Here is a 17362-nt window from a genome sequence, read left to right as displayed (position 1 = left end):
TTTCAGGTAACTCAGACATTTGAAATATTTGGGTCATTTACGAGTAATAAAATAACTTTCAGTATGAGATTGTGATGATTGTTAAATTTCATTGAAATCATGAGGCGATTAATGTTAGACCAACATTGGAAACCTGTAAGCATTGGATAGCTGTTTCGTCCTAGTAAGGGACTCCTCAACAGCGCGAATCCACGATCTCGTACGCGGGACTCGAACCTTGGACCTTCGGTTTCTCACTCCAATGCTTAACCTCTGGACTACTGAGCCGGAATCCAACGGTGATAAAGTCTAACTCCAACTGACTCACAATATTGCGCGGCCATCTTCCATTGTCTTTGGAGGATAACTACCTCATACTCGAGACGTTTGAAATCCATTGGTTAAGGCTTCTCACTAGGACGTCAGGAATCACCTCTTGAGGCTAGTCACTAGTTAACTAATGGTAATTTTCAGTATGAAGTTGTGGAAATTCTTGAATTTCACTGAAACCATTAATCGACCAATTTTAAATAATTGACTTGTAAATACTTGAAATAATTTCAGTTTTATCAAGTTTATAAGACGTATCTGTATTTAAATATCAATAATGGTTGAATAGTTACTGCGCGATTTTATTAACCAGCTAAAACTAAAGCCTATACACCAATTAATTGAGTCAGTTATTTTGATAAACAGTTCGTAAGTAGGATTTGGTTAGCACTTGACAATGAATAAAATTATATCAGTTAATAACTTGTAATTGATGAGTTCCGGTATTCACAAAATATTAGATTGCCAAAAATATAAATCAGGTACTTGTTTATGAAACTATACAGTGATTAACTATATCTCATAATATATACCGATTAAAAAATTCGACTGAGAACTTAATGTTTACTACAAACACATGGTTACTGAACTGATCACTGTTCAGTGAATTATAATAAACAAAAGCAAATGAAAACAATAATATTTTGTACTCTGGTAATGGTTTTAAACGTTGAACATAAATCGAAATTCAACGCCAAAATGAAGCTTACATTTTAACTGACAATCAAAGTACCATCAGTTAACCCATGTAATGTAACCATTAAGGCTTCATAATGAAACACGATTAAGATTCAGTATTGAACAACAACATTTCTACATGTTCATAGATATAAAAAAGTAAGTTTCACACAATTAGTTTCATTAGTAAATTAAAAATTTATTTTGAATTTATGGAGAAACGAATTTCTCGTCTTTACATTCTTAGTAACAATACCCTTTTATATATTTGCTACTTCCAGTCTGTACACATTTTGAATGAAAATAAAGAAATCTTCACAATGTCTAAATTACTTAGCTAAAAGCACAGTGTAATACAGTTAACTGTTGAAGTTTGTGAACCTTAATGTAAATCGGACAATGGAAACGAAACAAAATTATATATATATATATATAGAAATTCTTATCAAAACAGTACATAACACTCAACAAATTTGGATTAGAGAAATAAAGCAACTAGGTTAGTAACAAAGAGAAGTATACATCAGACCAAGCTCATTTGTATGTATATAAATATACAATCAAAATAAGCATAATTTATATCAAAGATTTTTCTTATTATCCAGTAATCTAAACTTGATGGTGAATGAATTGATGAATTTCTATGATAAGAAATCAACAACGTTTGTAGGTTGTTTTCTGTCACTATTGTCACTATTGATTTGAAAAAAAAATATGATAATTTTATATGGATCGATTTTCTTGGGATTTCTCATCGACAGGAAAGATTCTACTCAATTTACTAAGACAGGAATACGTTTATCAGTCCAATCAATCATTACTTAGTTAGTTATTCTTAAATAATGTTTTATTATATATGGTAAAGTGGGTTAACACGTAAAACATTTGACTTTCAGATATTAGCTTGTAGGTTCGAACTCAACCTCATCTTTTCCAGTTTGGTCAACCAGATATTACTACTAACCCTTATGTTCAAATTTATTTGGTCCATAATGAATTACACAAATCTCTACTTGGTGAATGAGATTATTACTGTTGATTTATTAATACTAAGGATTTATTGTATATTAAGTCTACAGAATATATTCAGTCTCCACAATCGTAAATCAATAATTATTGTGTTGGAGTAGCCAATACACGTCAAATATGTATTAGTTATGATTGAATTTGCCAATATTATACATTAAAAATATTAAACACTTACAGATCTGATATCTCTTGAGTTGAAAAGTCATGTAAGTAAGCTGAGTTTGGAAGGATTGTGGTGTTTTTTTTACTTTACTCCTTACAATAAATTGGGATGGTATGATAGTCATTTTTTCAGTACTATCGAAATGCTTTTCCCATTATATCTAGATGAACAATTTTTTCGCCCAATATATGTAATAATATGGGATGTTGAGAAATAAATTATCTTTTAGTGTAACTACATTTAAACTTGGGTCTACACCAGTGACAGAATGATCGCTAGAACTTATTGTTGTTTAAACCAATTGCATCATCTTTGAAATAATTTACAATATTCGGCTATAGGTGTCACAGGTGAAAGGGGAATAGTTGTGAAAAGCTGCTTATTGATGTGGAGGTGAAGTATGGATAAAAAATATAAAACAGCTGTTTTTAATTGTATTCATGTAGTAACATGTAAGAAAAACTTTACTCTAAGATGCTAGGTCGTAATCAATCTAAAAAGAAAATACAAAGACAGTCCAGCAAGTTCCGACCTGAGTCCTACTTGCAAGGTAACTTGGGTGGTCGGTAGAGATCGGACTAACCCCCACTCTGTTGTAAAGTAGATTACTCAGGGTTTCCAACCTCGACTCACAAAATCTTCCAGGCTGCCCGATGTATATGCGTATGTATATGAATTATACCAGTCTCGGCTTGTGTAGTTGTGTGTGTAGCTACTTTCCAGGCTCGCAAAATAAACGTAGTCTGAAATGTCTGCCCTATGTCTAGTAAAATTAGAGGCCTAAACCAACAGGTAGAAGACATAACAAAAGGATATGTTAGTAAATAGTGGGGTGAAATGACCATCAACCATGCCTGAGAGCGCTTATTCTGATGTGTGTGCCATGAAGTCCTTTTAGTATGCGATACGTTAGAGAGAGTCAGTTGTAGAAAATATGTTCAAAGGTCGAGGTAACCATCTATCCTCCAAGGTTGGTGAATATACCAATATGTATACTATGAGATGCATGAGTGAAAACGTATGTATATGAAAACGTATGCATGAAACGTATACGTCCCTCTAATGCAACACCCTCAGGCCAAGACCCGGGTGTATCGATTTACACACGGAACGAAATGCACACAGTGGGTTTGTGATCCTTGAAAATAAGGTAACCAAATCCAAGAGAGTCACATCCACTTCATCGGATAAAGCATTACCAACCTTAAATATCTGGAACATTGTACTTTCAGATGATGGGTTGCAATCAATCTAGAAAGACAATACAAATACATTACGTAATAAGCAAAATGCTATTTCGAGTTAATAATGATGGTAGTAATGATATCAGGTGGGCAATGGAAGATGAATGTAAAACTAAAAATGTTTCATAAAATTTAGGCAAAATAAAGAATAAACGTTAAAGTAGATTGTGGGAAACTGCTTGAAATATAGATCTTAGAAATGGAGAGGGCTTATTTTGGACCATGTTAAGGATAAAATTTGAATAAAGTTAAGTTAAATCCTGAATGATCATTTTATTGTAATAATCTTGTGATTATAACTGTACATGATGAACTTATTGAAGATCATTTTTGGCAGTTTCCTTGCGCGGTAAACAAACACTAATCCCTCGAATTATGACCTACAAGTGATAAAGGGGAACTATCAGATATAAAATTGTTTTTATATACAGATTTGACGGGATTTCAGTACATTAGCAAATTGAACAAACTGCTTATAACAAATTGTTTCTTTCGCTAATGAACTTAGTTCGCGGTTTTTTACTTACGCCTGTTACTCCCAATGGAGCATAGGCCTTCGACAAATATTATCCAACTCAATCTGTCTGGGGCCTTCCTTCCTAGTTCTATCCATTTTTCGTTCATTATTTTTATGTTTATCTCGACTTCTCGGCGTATTATATTCTATGTTCTTTCTCTTCTCCTTTGGACTTGAGGATTTCAAGTGAGGGCTTGCCTTGTGACGCATCTGGGTCTTTCCTTAATGTTTGTCCTATCCACTCCCAGCGCTCCTTCTTGATTTCTTTCTCCGCTGGGATTCGGTTTGTTCTTGGCTTTCAGTAAAGTCCAGGTAATAAACTCAACTTTATCACTAAAAATTCTATTCAAATCAGTCATGCAGTTGTTTATTCAAATATCCGTTACTAAATAAAACTAAGCTGAAGTAGTATTACCCCCATACAAAACTATAACATTATTAAGCATAACACACTGTTATAAACATTCTTACCAACAGATAATTGGGACCATGTAGACACCTAACTTCTCATAATAACTATCATTCGGTGATAGGAAGAGTGTTTAGAGGTATGTAAGTTATATTGTAATCCTATATTGTAAACCCTTAACTTAAATCATCAAAACATATATCACATGTAAAGGGGTTGTGAAGATTATTAAGTTTTTGAGTGAGATTGGTTCGGGTTAGACATTAACACCATTGGATGCCAGCTCAGTGGTCCAGCAGGTTAAGCGTTCGCGCACCAGGTTAAAGGCCCTGGGTTCGAATCCCGTGAGCGGGATCGTGAATGCGCACTGTTGGGGAGTCCCACAATAGGACGAAACGGTCGTTCAGTGCTTACAGGTTTCCAACGGTGGTCCAACATCAATCGGTTCATGATCTCAGTCAAAAACATATCACATGATTTATGTTCCAATGAAATCAATGTAACATTTTATATTTTGTTGATTTTCTGTCAATTTTAAAACTTATGTAAAGAAAATATAAAAACTTTTCAATATGGTTATCTTTAAAAAGATTTATTATGTTACGTAATATATACATATACATACATTATAGACATATTCGGATTAGTTTTTAGATCATTCTATTGATAGAAAGATAATAATTTTTCAGACATTAATTATTTAATGAATCTTAATGACTTGAATTGGATTAAGACATTTCTTGTCACTCAGACAACTCAAACATTAAAATATGACATGAAAATAATGAGGTTAAAAGTAATAATATTGTGTCATAACCGTAGTCAATAAATACAATAACTGACTAAATAAATTATGTTAATAAAGAAAAAAAACTTATATAATAATTAGACCTTAGAAATGTTTAATGTTCTTGTTCTACTAATGAACTATTGTATTTGAGTAAAGTGAATAGGAAATCATCACAATTGATTGATCACTGGGTGGTGATCAATGTCATGTGTGTCAAGTCATTCTTAGTGCAGATCGGATGCTATCGACCAAGTTGCAATAAGGCCACTAGTCTAGGTGACTCGACATTGCGTGCACTATGTTGAGATTAGATGGTGGTTGGAGTTAGTCAACAGGTCGATAGAATTCGAACTGCACTAAGAACTTGACACACATGAAATTGATCACCACCCAGTGATCAATCAATTGTGATTATATCTCAGTCCTACAGGAGTTCGGTCGCGGCCCGGATAGCTCAGTGGTAACGTCTATGACTGTGAAGCTGAGTGACACTGGATTGAATCCGTCAGGGAGCACCAGATCCCTCAAGATAACAGTTACGCCTTGCTGACAAGTGTTAATCAGCACGAAACTCGGGTTCAGAGTTTCCTGTTGACTACCTCCAACCACCATCTTAGAATAAGACATCTTTTGATTCAGTTGTTATATATATATATATATATATATATATATATATATATATATATATATATATATATATAAACTAACTCAAATATTAATGAATGGATGTGATTACATTTATAAGGTAAATTTGATGCATTTTTATTTTTGAAAATTATCGTTCTAGAATTAATACAAAATAATTTAAACTGAATATGTACCTTTTTAGAAAGTGTTATATTTATAGTATGTTAAGCAGAAAGAAAAGAGTACACTAAAAATATACTATAGACCTGTTAAGTTTCTTTAGATGTAACAAGTAAAATATTTGAGTTGTTAATGTTGAAATCATGGGATATAAATCATCAACTTATTAATAATAGTCGATATGTTAAACAGTTGAACCCTTTTTAATAAATTTCTTTACATCATTAAGTAATAATACCATGACATCATTAATTGACATATTTGTATATTTTACTAAGGGATGAAAGTTCCTCTGTAATGTCATATGATAAAGTATAATCTATAATGTAACCTGAAAAAAAAACAGTCTATGTGTTAGGGGGGAATGTTTGCTTTCATTTATATCAATGATAATTATATTCACTGAAAAATAAATATTATTCACACAATAGCTTGGAATGTTTCTAGTTGAGAAAAAGTAATCATATTGAGTAGTACAATGAACATGGACAAACAATATCAGATATGTTTTTCTCTTGTCAACATTCTTTTTCATTAATGTTCATTGAGGTGACAAATAAGTTTATCATGATCACTTATTTAATAGTGAACCGAATCAATGTTGGTTAATAGGGAAAATTGTCTTTAAGCTAAACTATCTTCCGTAAATTTTTCAATCAAACATAACAGTAATGACTTGTCATAAGAATTAATTTCAGCATCAACAATATATTTTACTCATTTATAAGATTAAAAACGATTTATCTACAATTTATCAAATTTCTTCAATTAAACTTCAGAGATTTTGTTATCGGGTATTAAATTTTGCACTTAATTCCCTCAAAATAAACAGTTTATCTTATGTATGACATGTTCTGGAAACAAGAAAAAAAGTGTTAAATCCACTGCTCATTTTCTGTGAACTGCAAAGATTTTTTTACATAATACAACCGTAAATTACAATCTCTTGAGAAAATTTACACTCATAATTCACACATAAACATTGGTACAAGGAGGCACCAAATATATATGCGCCGCACAAATCTTATTTGATTTATGTGAGGGCTGTGATATTGCCCGTGTGCCCAAACCGAAGCAGGTGGGTTTTTTCGACCTAAAGCTTTGATCCACAAGGCACTGGAGTATCATAAGGAGATGCAGTCCCATGGTAGCCGGTGACCAACGATTGTTTTATACGCCATTTGTTCCTGCAGGGTACTGGAGCCCATGTACACCATTGGTTTGGAATCCGGTTAAAGCGCCGGACACTCGCTTTTCGCCCTCTCATTTTCGTAAACAACACCCCGCCACGAGAAGACAGTGAGTAGGACTTCCCTGGCAGAGGCTGTATACGCGTGGCCGTGTGAGAGCACTCCGAGAAGGAGGGCGGGCCCACCCCACTCTCGGCCATACCAGGGTATTTGGGGGCTCACTGTGTATTGTGTTAATAAACAATAGTTTGTGTTTAGAATTCAAATTCAAATAACATTGTACAATATAGTTACATAACATTTAGATGTATTGTTCACTCATCTTTTTATCAAATCTCAATCTTTCCTCGAAAAATGTTTTTTTTTCAAAAAAAATTGGCAAACTGGTTCATATTTTAATGATTATTAGTTGTTAGGATAAACTTTATTTCTTGTCAAATCTTTTAAAACTGTTAGTTGTGAAAAGAATCGTTGACATTATCTGTAGTAATAATCATAGTTCATTTATTAGTGTACTAATCAATATGAGGGAATGTTTTGCCCGGTAGCTTAGCTATCCATCAAATAGACACATTCATTTTAGTTTTTAATGTTGTTGTTTGGTTAAAGATTAGAAATTACTTTACACTACTTTAATAAACCTGTAATAAAACGACTCATAGAATGTTGATATATGATCTTAAAGTATATTTTAATGTTCTTCTACCATACATGTTGTTGTTTATTTAACTATCCTCATCTTTCTGCTTCTGTGGTAAATATTTCTGAAATCATACCTATCACGTACTATTCAGAAATAATCGTACATTTGATGGAGGTTTCATCTTATCTTGTACCTTTAAGTTATTGATTATTAAATCACATGGTATATCACAAGTCCGAATATCATGTTCAAGGAATGTCTAGTTGGCCAGGTTGAACTCTTTATCTATTTTGAATCCTAGAAGTTGAAGATATTATTTCCTGGAATACTTAAATGGGTAAACTGTTTATTTTTGAGCATATTACCCATCATGTAGACACTTTCAAAAGGTATATTGCTACTAAAATGCCAGGATAAGTCTTTAATTTTAATTCGATCAGTTTACAGTCTTTGGATTGACTTCGATCGTTATAACTAGCTTTCATTGTCATTTAAATCTTAAAGTATAGGTTTTTTTTATTTGCCTACAGGGTATATGTACCATATGCCTACATTTCTACGTTATAGAACCATTTCATCTGAATTCACTTCATAGGATAAATTAAAACAGTAACAAATGGCTAAAGTTTCAACAAAAATCTCATTTGTAACTTCAAGTCACATGAATATTATTGTTTATTATGTCCATGATAGATCTCGATTAATAAATCTTAAAAAGAATTAGTTATTAAGTAAAGTTTTATTTGTACAACTCCATGATCAAGTAAATAAATTTGTTTCTGATGAAGTTTTGTTCTCTGAACTGGATGGTTTAGTGGTGGAGCTTTTATCATTCTTCTGAATGACATCATAAATGCAAACTTCTACCTGAGCTACAAATCTTCTCCACCATCTCAGATAAGTATGTCTAATCCATCATCAGTCAACAACCTAGAAAAAAGAATTTTGTGTATGTGTACACATTAGATTGTGAATAAAAATGACTGTTAGTGAAAAATTCTCGTGGACATCTGTTTTACTATTTCGATGAAGTGAGAAAAATTAAATACTTTACATTAAATATTTATTTAAAAATAGAAAAATCAAGAAAAGAAATGTCGCTGATAAAAAGAATTCAAAGAGGAATATGAGTAAATCTAATCTGAAGTTAACTTTGATTTGAAGTTGTCGTGTAGGTTAATCTATTGCTTGATTAGTTGTTCATCTATGTTTCTTTAAAAATAACTAATTTTTTGTGGAGGCCCGTTATTTAATCGTCATTTCGATCGGACGATGTTGTCGAAAGGGCTCTCCACTTTAATGGCCCGATGATCTGACTCCAATTAGATCGTATGAATGTTTGTTATCAAAATATATATATCGCATATTCTCGTATATAATTATCGACTTAAATCACGTTAGTCAATAACGGAATTGAATAAGTCAAATAACGAGAATGGACTTGTGAATACATATATTTTGTATATGAAGCGAATGAGATAGAGAGAAGAGAAACGACGTAGAGTGGAGATGGCGGGTAAGCCAACTCCCTTTTAATCAAGCGTTAATCAATATTTATAGTTACACAAAAATAAGTTACAGACATGTGATGAGTAATGGGATAGGAAGTGTACACACACTTAAGCGCTCATATAAAAACAGTCAAGATTGATAAGCGAATAATTAACAAGGTCAGAATGTGACTCAAGTAGAATGAATAGGATGGGGTGTCCGAAAGCTAGAATAAGGTATATGGGCTTAACATAATAACCGACACTAAAAATTTCAATCCATTAAAATGTGTTAACTTATTTAAGTGAACTGAATGAAATAATTTGTTCAATTATTTCATGAGCTGAATTACTATAACTTTTGATGAAATATACATGGACTTCACAAAGATTTATTATGGAGATAACGTGATAAAGATTCCAACTCTTGTCAGTTAAATCAGTCATTGTATTAAGGAGTATCATAAAAGGGATAAGATAAATAGATCCTATATTACAAAACTCACGGTTTTCATAATTTAGTTCGTATATTTATATTTTATTTATTTATATTATACTGTATAATATATTTAACACAGTAATAGATATCTTGTTTTTGAATCAACAGTGTAAAAACATAATTCATGTTTTACTAGAAACCTAGTAGTCTTGCAGTGAACGAGAATATAAGTGGAGACAATGGAATGTATTAATACAACATAACAGAATATCTTAGTAAAATCTGAGGACCGTACAGTAAATACTTCATTTGCAAAATGTTTCCACACCAATCATTCTCTGTTCTCGTTCTATTTTCTTCATTCTTCTTAATCTTCTGCTGTCAGGTATTTCATTTTCGATTGGTACTACTTATATCTGTCGAAATCAGTAGCACACACTACAGCCTATCCTCAGTCAATACACTTGAATCATTTTCTGTTTAGTATTGTTTTCACGATAAAACAATCGGACAACAGATTAATAGCAATTAGATAGGATCAACGTATGATGTATAACAAGAAGTTAAATGTGAAGAAGAACACAAAAATTGCTTTACCTACGAGAATATCTAATTAGACAGTGAAATATTTCATTTTTCCAATATCTTTTAATTTTTTTCATTACGTCTGATCGAAAAACTCCTGATAGCTTTATCTGATTTACTAAAAATGGGTTGCTGACCAATCATTTGCTCTGAAGCTTTGACGGCTCAATTTAGTCTGTCACTACTTTCCCCAACACAAATATGAAGACATAACTTTTGTATTTTTATTTCCCTCATCGGGTTATTTGTTTTCTCTTTAACTTCTCTTTTTTTACAATCATTTTGCGCAGATCATGCGTGCATATCAACGCGCCAAAAGTGAAATTACTGAGCTTTGACTTAATGACAAAAGTCATATTTGTATAAAGAAACATATCTCAGAAACTTAAGTCATATCATCAAATATAAGCAAAATTTTACTCAAACAATTAAAAAAAATCACAATACATCTATAGTTTAAATAAGGCGGCAAATATTATAAAATAGTTACTAGGGGATACTAAAAAAAAATAAGAAACCTATGAAAACCATCATAAATCTTTTTTTGACAAATACTTGGGGAAAATATTTGATAAAATTTATCTATAAACTTACCAAGTATCAAATATAGTGTATTCTAATATAATTCAAATAATTTTCTAAAATTTTGATTTTCATATTTTATTACAGGCGCGATGCAATGAATAATCAACATCAACAAAGAACAATTAAGAATGTTGGCTATCGTTTAGGTAAACGAAAACGTCTATTTGAGAAACGATGTCGGATATCAGATTTTTCATTAAGTTTCGCTGTATTTGGTATATTAGTCATGTTAGTTGAGACGGAACTTATATTTGCTGGTGTTTATGAAAAGGTTAGTCAACTCACTGAATGCTTTGTTTTAATTCACAGTTATTTCTTTAATTTATTGCAGTTTTCATCTTGAAAGGTAGTATTGTAACGAATGAGAAGTCATATGAGAAAAACCAGTTTATTGTTTGATACAAAATTACAAAACATCATCTTAAAATATAAGAACCATACATTAAATGCTTCATTTGCAAATCTTTTATCAATTGTTCTTCACACTGCGTGATTCATCCAATTCTCAATTCCTTTCTATTTCCCTTTCTGTTTTGGTCAACTCGATCTTGTTAGCCTTCTGCTGCCAAGTTTTCCACTTCCGATTGGTGTTACATACTACTTATTTTTGTTGACATAAGTAGCATACGCCACAGTATCAGGAGCCAAACGTTTATTTTATTCACATTGATCGAAAAGTTGTTTTTCCTCTCGTTCAATACAAACTGAAAGCGAACACATAATGTCTAGTCGGTCCATAACTTATTGGCTTATTTTCTTACATCACTCACTAACAATTTTGTTTTATTCTTGGTAAACACATTTATGTAATAATTAGATTTACAAACCATTAGTTTTCAGTGGTGGTCTAGTTTAGATCGACTTGTGAATTTAACTGTTATAATACATATATATCTGATTGAACCAACGAAACGTTATATAATTGTTTAATTTTTCAAAATAGGTATTGTATTTTTAATATACACATCTATATCAGATAGTTACTAAAAAGAGCCTCAAAATCACAATTAAATACTCTATTATATGTACGTGACAAGTCTTTGGCAGGTTAATCATTTACTTTCTAAAACACGATTGCGTAACCTATTAATCTATCATACACCGAATATAAACATTTACAATATAAACTTTACATTTTAATTTCCTTCAGAGCACCTATTGAATATTTTATAAAATTAGCTCCATTCACATATCCACCCTTGTCTTCAGTGAGTTACTATCTCACAACTGACTCGGCTTAACTCCACTGGTCACTGCTTCTCACTAGAACTCCAGGAAATGCCTCTTGAAGTCAGTCACTAGTGAGAAGATGATTATTATCAGAAGGGATATCAGCTCACTGAAGACAATGGTGTACGGTGGTGCAATTTCGTGGATTGGTTGAAGTTAGACGTTAACACCGTTGGATATCAACTCAGTGGTCTAATGGTTAAGCGGTCGCGCACGAGACCGATAGGTCCTGGTTTCGAATCTCGTGAGGCGGGATCGTGGGTGCGCACCGCTGAGGGGTCCCATACTAGGACGAAACCGCCGTCCAGTTCTTCCAGGTTTTGCATGGTGGTCTAGCTTCAATTGACTCATAATTTCAACCAGTGAAATTTCAAAAATCCCCACTAAAGCCCTTCTGAAAATTCAAATCAGCAATATGCATATATGAATGATAGATTGAGTTTATAGGATTTCTGGGAAGTAATGTTAATCGGTCATCTTGTTTGATTGTTATCATAATTTAATACACAAGTGAACAATTCATTTTCACATCTTGAAATAAGGCCATATGTAAACTTCACTTGGTATTGTTTACTTGAATCCTCTCATTGATGTTTAATCAATGTTTGATCAGTCTCTTATTGGCATATGTGCATACTGTGCGTGTTGTCTAAATATCGCCTTAATTCACATGCAAGTGGGTATCAGGACTCAGTAGCTAAGTGGATAACGCGATGGCGTATGAAGCGAACGGTAGTGGGTTCGTGTTTCAGAATGAATATCAACTCTGGGATACAGGTACATACAGCTGAAAAGTCCCGAATGGGACGAAACGTGCATCCTGGATTCCACTGCTAGCCACTATCCATCTTTGCTTAGAAAGTTGAAACTTGTGTAGAATTAAATAATTAATTTTCATTCTATTTTGATATCATTCACATACACCCATTAATTTTGTGTTAAAATTGAATATTTCTTTTAAATGAAAGAAATGACCTACACTTTGTCATGAAATGTCAAAATAAGAAATTCAATTTTTCACTGGTTATCATTATTATTTTATTATATAAGGACAAATGATTTTATTTGAATATGGAACAATGTTTTCATGGTTCATTTATACTTTAATCGAAAACATTTTATTGAGAAGAAGTTATAGTGTCAGTTACTATGTTAAGCTCATATAACTTATTCTAGCTACTGGACAGGCTAATTTATCCATTCTTCTTGAGCCACGTTTTAACCTTGTTAATTATTCACTTATCAACTCTAACTCTTTTTATATGAGCGCGTAGGTGTGTGTACATCTTATCCTACTCATCACATATATGTAGCTTATTTTTGTGTGACTATAAATATTGATTAATGCTTGGCTAAAGCGAGTTGGCTCACAAGCCTTCTCTACTGCGCGTCATTTCGCTTCGCTCTCTTCTCTTCGCTTCGTTTCTCTGATTGTCTGCCCAAATCAATGAGTGTACAAAATCTACGTATTCAAACATTTATTCTCGTATTTTACTTATTTAATTCCGTTATTCACTAACGCGATTCAAGTCGATAATAATATACGAGAATAATCAAAATGTATATTTCAACAGCACTCATTCAATAACGATCATTTACCCGCTTTAACTGGAGTCAGATCCTGGGCCACTAAATAGTTTGAAACTGAGCAACTGGTGTTTAATTTATTGTCAATGAGAAGATTATTCTGGTTATCATATCTACCGAACACTGTATCAGTTCCAGACATTAAATTATATAAAGAGTATATATTTTTTTATTTCCAAGTTTTTGATTGATACTTGAACAAGCGAAAATGGAAGTAAACCAGTATATGAAACTTATAAAGAAAAATCGAACGATAAAATAATGAATAAGAATTCTTTTTGCCTCTAATAAATTTGATAACTACTAAGGTAACTTCAGAATGATTGACAGAGTATTATAATTAAGAATTTATATAGCAATTGCTTACTAATTACTCAATTGTCAATGAGTGATATTTTAATTAAATCTGTTGTCAATGAACAAGAAATAAAGTCGGTTGATTAGGGTTACAAACTGATTTCTTTTTAAAACCGATTTTGCTCTTCCAACACGGACTTACCACAAACTAGCAAAACACCTAGAACTACTAAGTACTGAAAAATATTTCTGTCCTAGTTTGAGATTTTTTAACGTTATCCATAATAGATACTAGTAATCAGTTTACTCACTATTAAGCGTTTTGTTACACCAAGAATACTATGGAAAAGATATGCAACAATCCATTAAATTCTCGTTGTATTTCTACATGGTTTGTAAACATTTAGCATGTTTGCTGGGAAAGATTTAGATACGGTTTATCTCTTACTGTCTTGGAATAGCTTTAATCTTTTTGTGTCGTTTGTCATCGTATGATATATTTGATGCTTGATTCTCACTGTAATTACTTCTCGTCTCATCAATGGACAGACAGGTGAAAATACTACCAAAAGCGATGGTAGTTTAGCCCGAATCTTGCAATGATTAGCTCAGAGATAAACTGTATTTTGTTTAATAATAGTATATAAATATATGTGCGTAACCTAGATAATCACTTAGAAAAAACTGAAACTATCAGAATTTATTTCGATAATTCCGTACGTAGAAAGAAATTGTATAAATAACGGCTCTGAGCAGGTATCAAAATAAAATGTTGCACAATCATCATATTTCTGATGATAAATGTATGTCTGTGGTTCCAAATGTAATGTGGAAGAGGTGTTATAGAATTGAATATAAATATTGCCATGTTTTTTATCCACTGATCCAACACATATAATGAACAATTTGATTAGTTTAAATAAGAGTACAATAGAATTGTTGACAGAAACAGCTTGTTTCAACTTAGATTTATTCAACAAATAATATAACTTATTTTCCAAGTATGACTTTATATGAAGACAATGGTGGACGGTGGACCAAATTCGTGGATTTGTTGAAGTTGGACATTAACACAGTTTGATGTCGGCTCAGTGGTCTAGACGTACTGGATTCGAGTGTTGTATGCGAGGTCGTGGATGTTCACCGTTGAGGAGTCCTATATTAGGACGAAATGGCCGTCCAGTACTTCCAGGTTTTCCAATGGTGATCTAGCTTTAATTGACGCATGAATTCAACTATAAAAAATCTATTTGTCTGACATAATTGTCTGGGTTATTATTAATCTAATTATAAATAATAATATTATTTACTAATTAGATCATTTACAAAGAAAACGTTAAACAATAAATTCACAATATTGTCTTTTATCTAACTAAACAACTGACCTATTTCGATCTGAATGTTTTTTTGTTGTTGTTGAAAGAATTAGAGAAAAGAAAAGAAAAGAAAGCAACGAAACAATAACTAGGAATTGATTTTAAGACAATCTATAAATGAATATTCTTAGTGAATAAATTTCACTAATCTATATAGATCTTCTGTCAATTAACTTTGAACTCATTTCTTTGTCATGTATTCTTCTATTTATTTGTTTTTTTTTTAAATGTTTCAAAGGGATCATAACCATAACTTCGGTCAAATGAGTTATTCAATGAAAATAAGATCAAAATTAAATATAATTAGATTATTTCATATATTCTGATACGTTTGTTTTTTATGGATAAAATTTGAATAAATTTAGAAGAGCAAGATTTATTGAATAAAATGAATTCATGAATAGTTTAAATCTTCTCATAAGATTATATACCCAAAGAGATCTGTTATTTCATTGAAGAATAAGTAATAGGAAAACAGAAAAAAAAATCAATGAAAATTTTCTTTCACGTGATATCATTTATAGGTATCATTATCAAGGTTTGACTTGATAATCTGGTTATTTATTCTCTGACGAAGTGGCTTACAATGATTTAAGGAACTTCAGATAATCTAATTTTTTACTCATTAGGATGTTACAATGGAAGATGGTCGTTATTGCTACCTTGACGTGGTGGTCAAGCTTGTCTATCGTGATGAAGCAACCGAGCTATACTGGCTGGAACAACCGTTCCTTAAGGTCCTACCATGTCAGACAGGTCGGTTGAAGAGCGGTAAGACTAAAAGCAACAAACCTAAGTTCCGGAGGCGAAGTCGTACTGCTGACTGTACAGAGGTGTGACAGCAGTAAGGTGTTTCCTTCAGACAACCAGCATGGCAGCGGTGCTGTCTTCCCACATGGAAGGATGGGGTCACGAAAAGTCGACCCTAAAAATCCACACTTCGCCTTGTCCCACGGATATCCGTCTCCGGCGGTGAGGTCTCAACAATTACGGAGCTAACACAAAAATTACCCACAAAAAGGTCGTGTGTGACCGACCCCGTGCAGTTGTCCCTTGGGCGCCGCGGCCACGCTTTCAGGTCACTAAGACAATCTTTAATCCAATTTCCTTTTTAGGTACCTCCAGAAGAACCCTTTCACGCTGTAGGCGGCCGGTAAGTGATAACCGCCCTCATACCTACAACAGCAGGTCGCGCAAGTTCGTGAATTGGTTGAGGTTAGACATTAACACCATTGAATGCCGGCCTAGTAGCCCAGTAGGTTAAACGGTCGCGCGCAAGACTGAGGACCCTGGGCTCGAATCCCGCCAGCGGGATCGTGAATGTGCACTGCTGATGAGTCCCACAATAAAACGAAACGACCGTCCAGTGCTTCTAGGTTTCCAATAGTGGTCTAACGTCAATCGTCTCATGATCTCAATCAAAGACTTAATAATCTCCACAACCCCTATACTGATTATTACAAATATATTGATTTGTTTATGGTGTCAATTTTTTAATTGCACAGTAGTTTTTATGGTAAATTTTCTTTTAGTATTAAGGTACTGTGTCATTAAAAGATTATATAACGTAATAAAACATTTCAGTATAGGGAAAATCCTTATTTTGCCATTTAATAAATGGAACAAAGAAATTACTTTTCAGTTAGTTTTAAATTATGATTATACAATAAGATATATGTATAATTTAAATTGGTGAAATAATACTAACGACTAATTGTGTAACTAAGTCATATAATAATAATGTTTGTAATATAATAATAATTATAAATTACTGTTGAGTAATTGAGAGAAGGAGGGTTATAATAAAGCAATTATTTGGAAAATTAAACAGTTGCTACGTTGCGTTATATATATGCATATATATATATATAGGCCGCTGACCAGCACTCTCCAACCCACTCTGTCCTGCGCCTTCTTTTCTAGTTCATCCAATTTTTGTTCATTCTTCCCATGTCTATCTCCATTTCCCGGCGTAATGTGTTCTTTGGTCTTCC

At 32.6% G+C, this 17362-nt stretch overlaps 1 protein-coding gene across 3 annotated transcripts in view; it reads left to right on the top strand.

Moving 5' to 3' along the window:
* Window positions 1-17362, top strand: part of KCNN2_1 (Small conductance calcium-activated potassium channel protein 2) — a 135207-nt gene that overhangs the window by 53056 nt on the left and 64789 nt on the right. For all 3 annotated transcript variants that reach the window (XM_051209662.1, XM_051209663.1, XM_051209664.1), the window contains exon 3: window positions 10963-11149. In XM_051209662.1, coding sequence (XP_051075122.1) covers window positions 10963-11149 — 187 coding nt within the window. The remainder of the gene's footprint in view (window positions 1-10962; window positions 11150-17362) is intronic.

This window comes from Schistosoma haematobium, chromosome 1, assembly GCF_000699445.3.
Source record: "Schistosoma haematobium chromosome 1, whole genome shotgun sequence".
NCBI classification, from domain to species: domain Eukaryota; kingdom Metazoa; phylum Platyhelminthes; class Trematoda; order Strigeidida; family Schistosomatidae; genus Schistosoma; species Schistosoma haematobium.
This window is presented reverse-complemented; position numbering and strand designations above follow the sequence as displayed.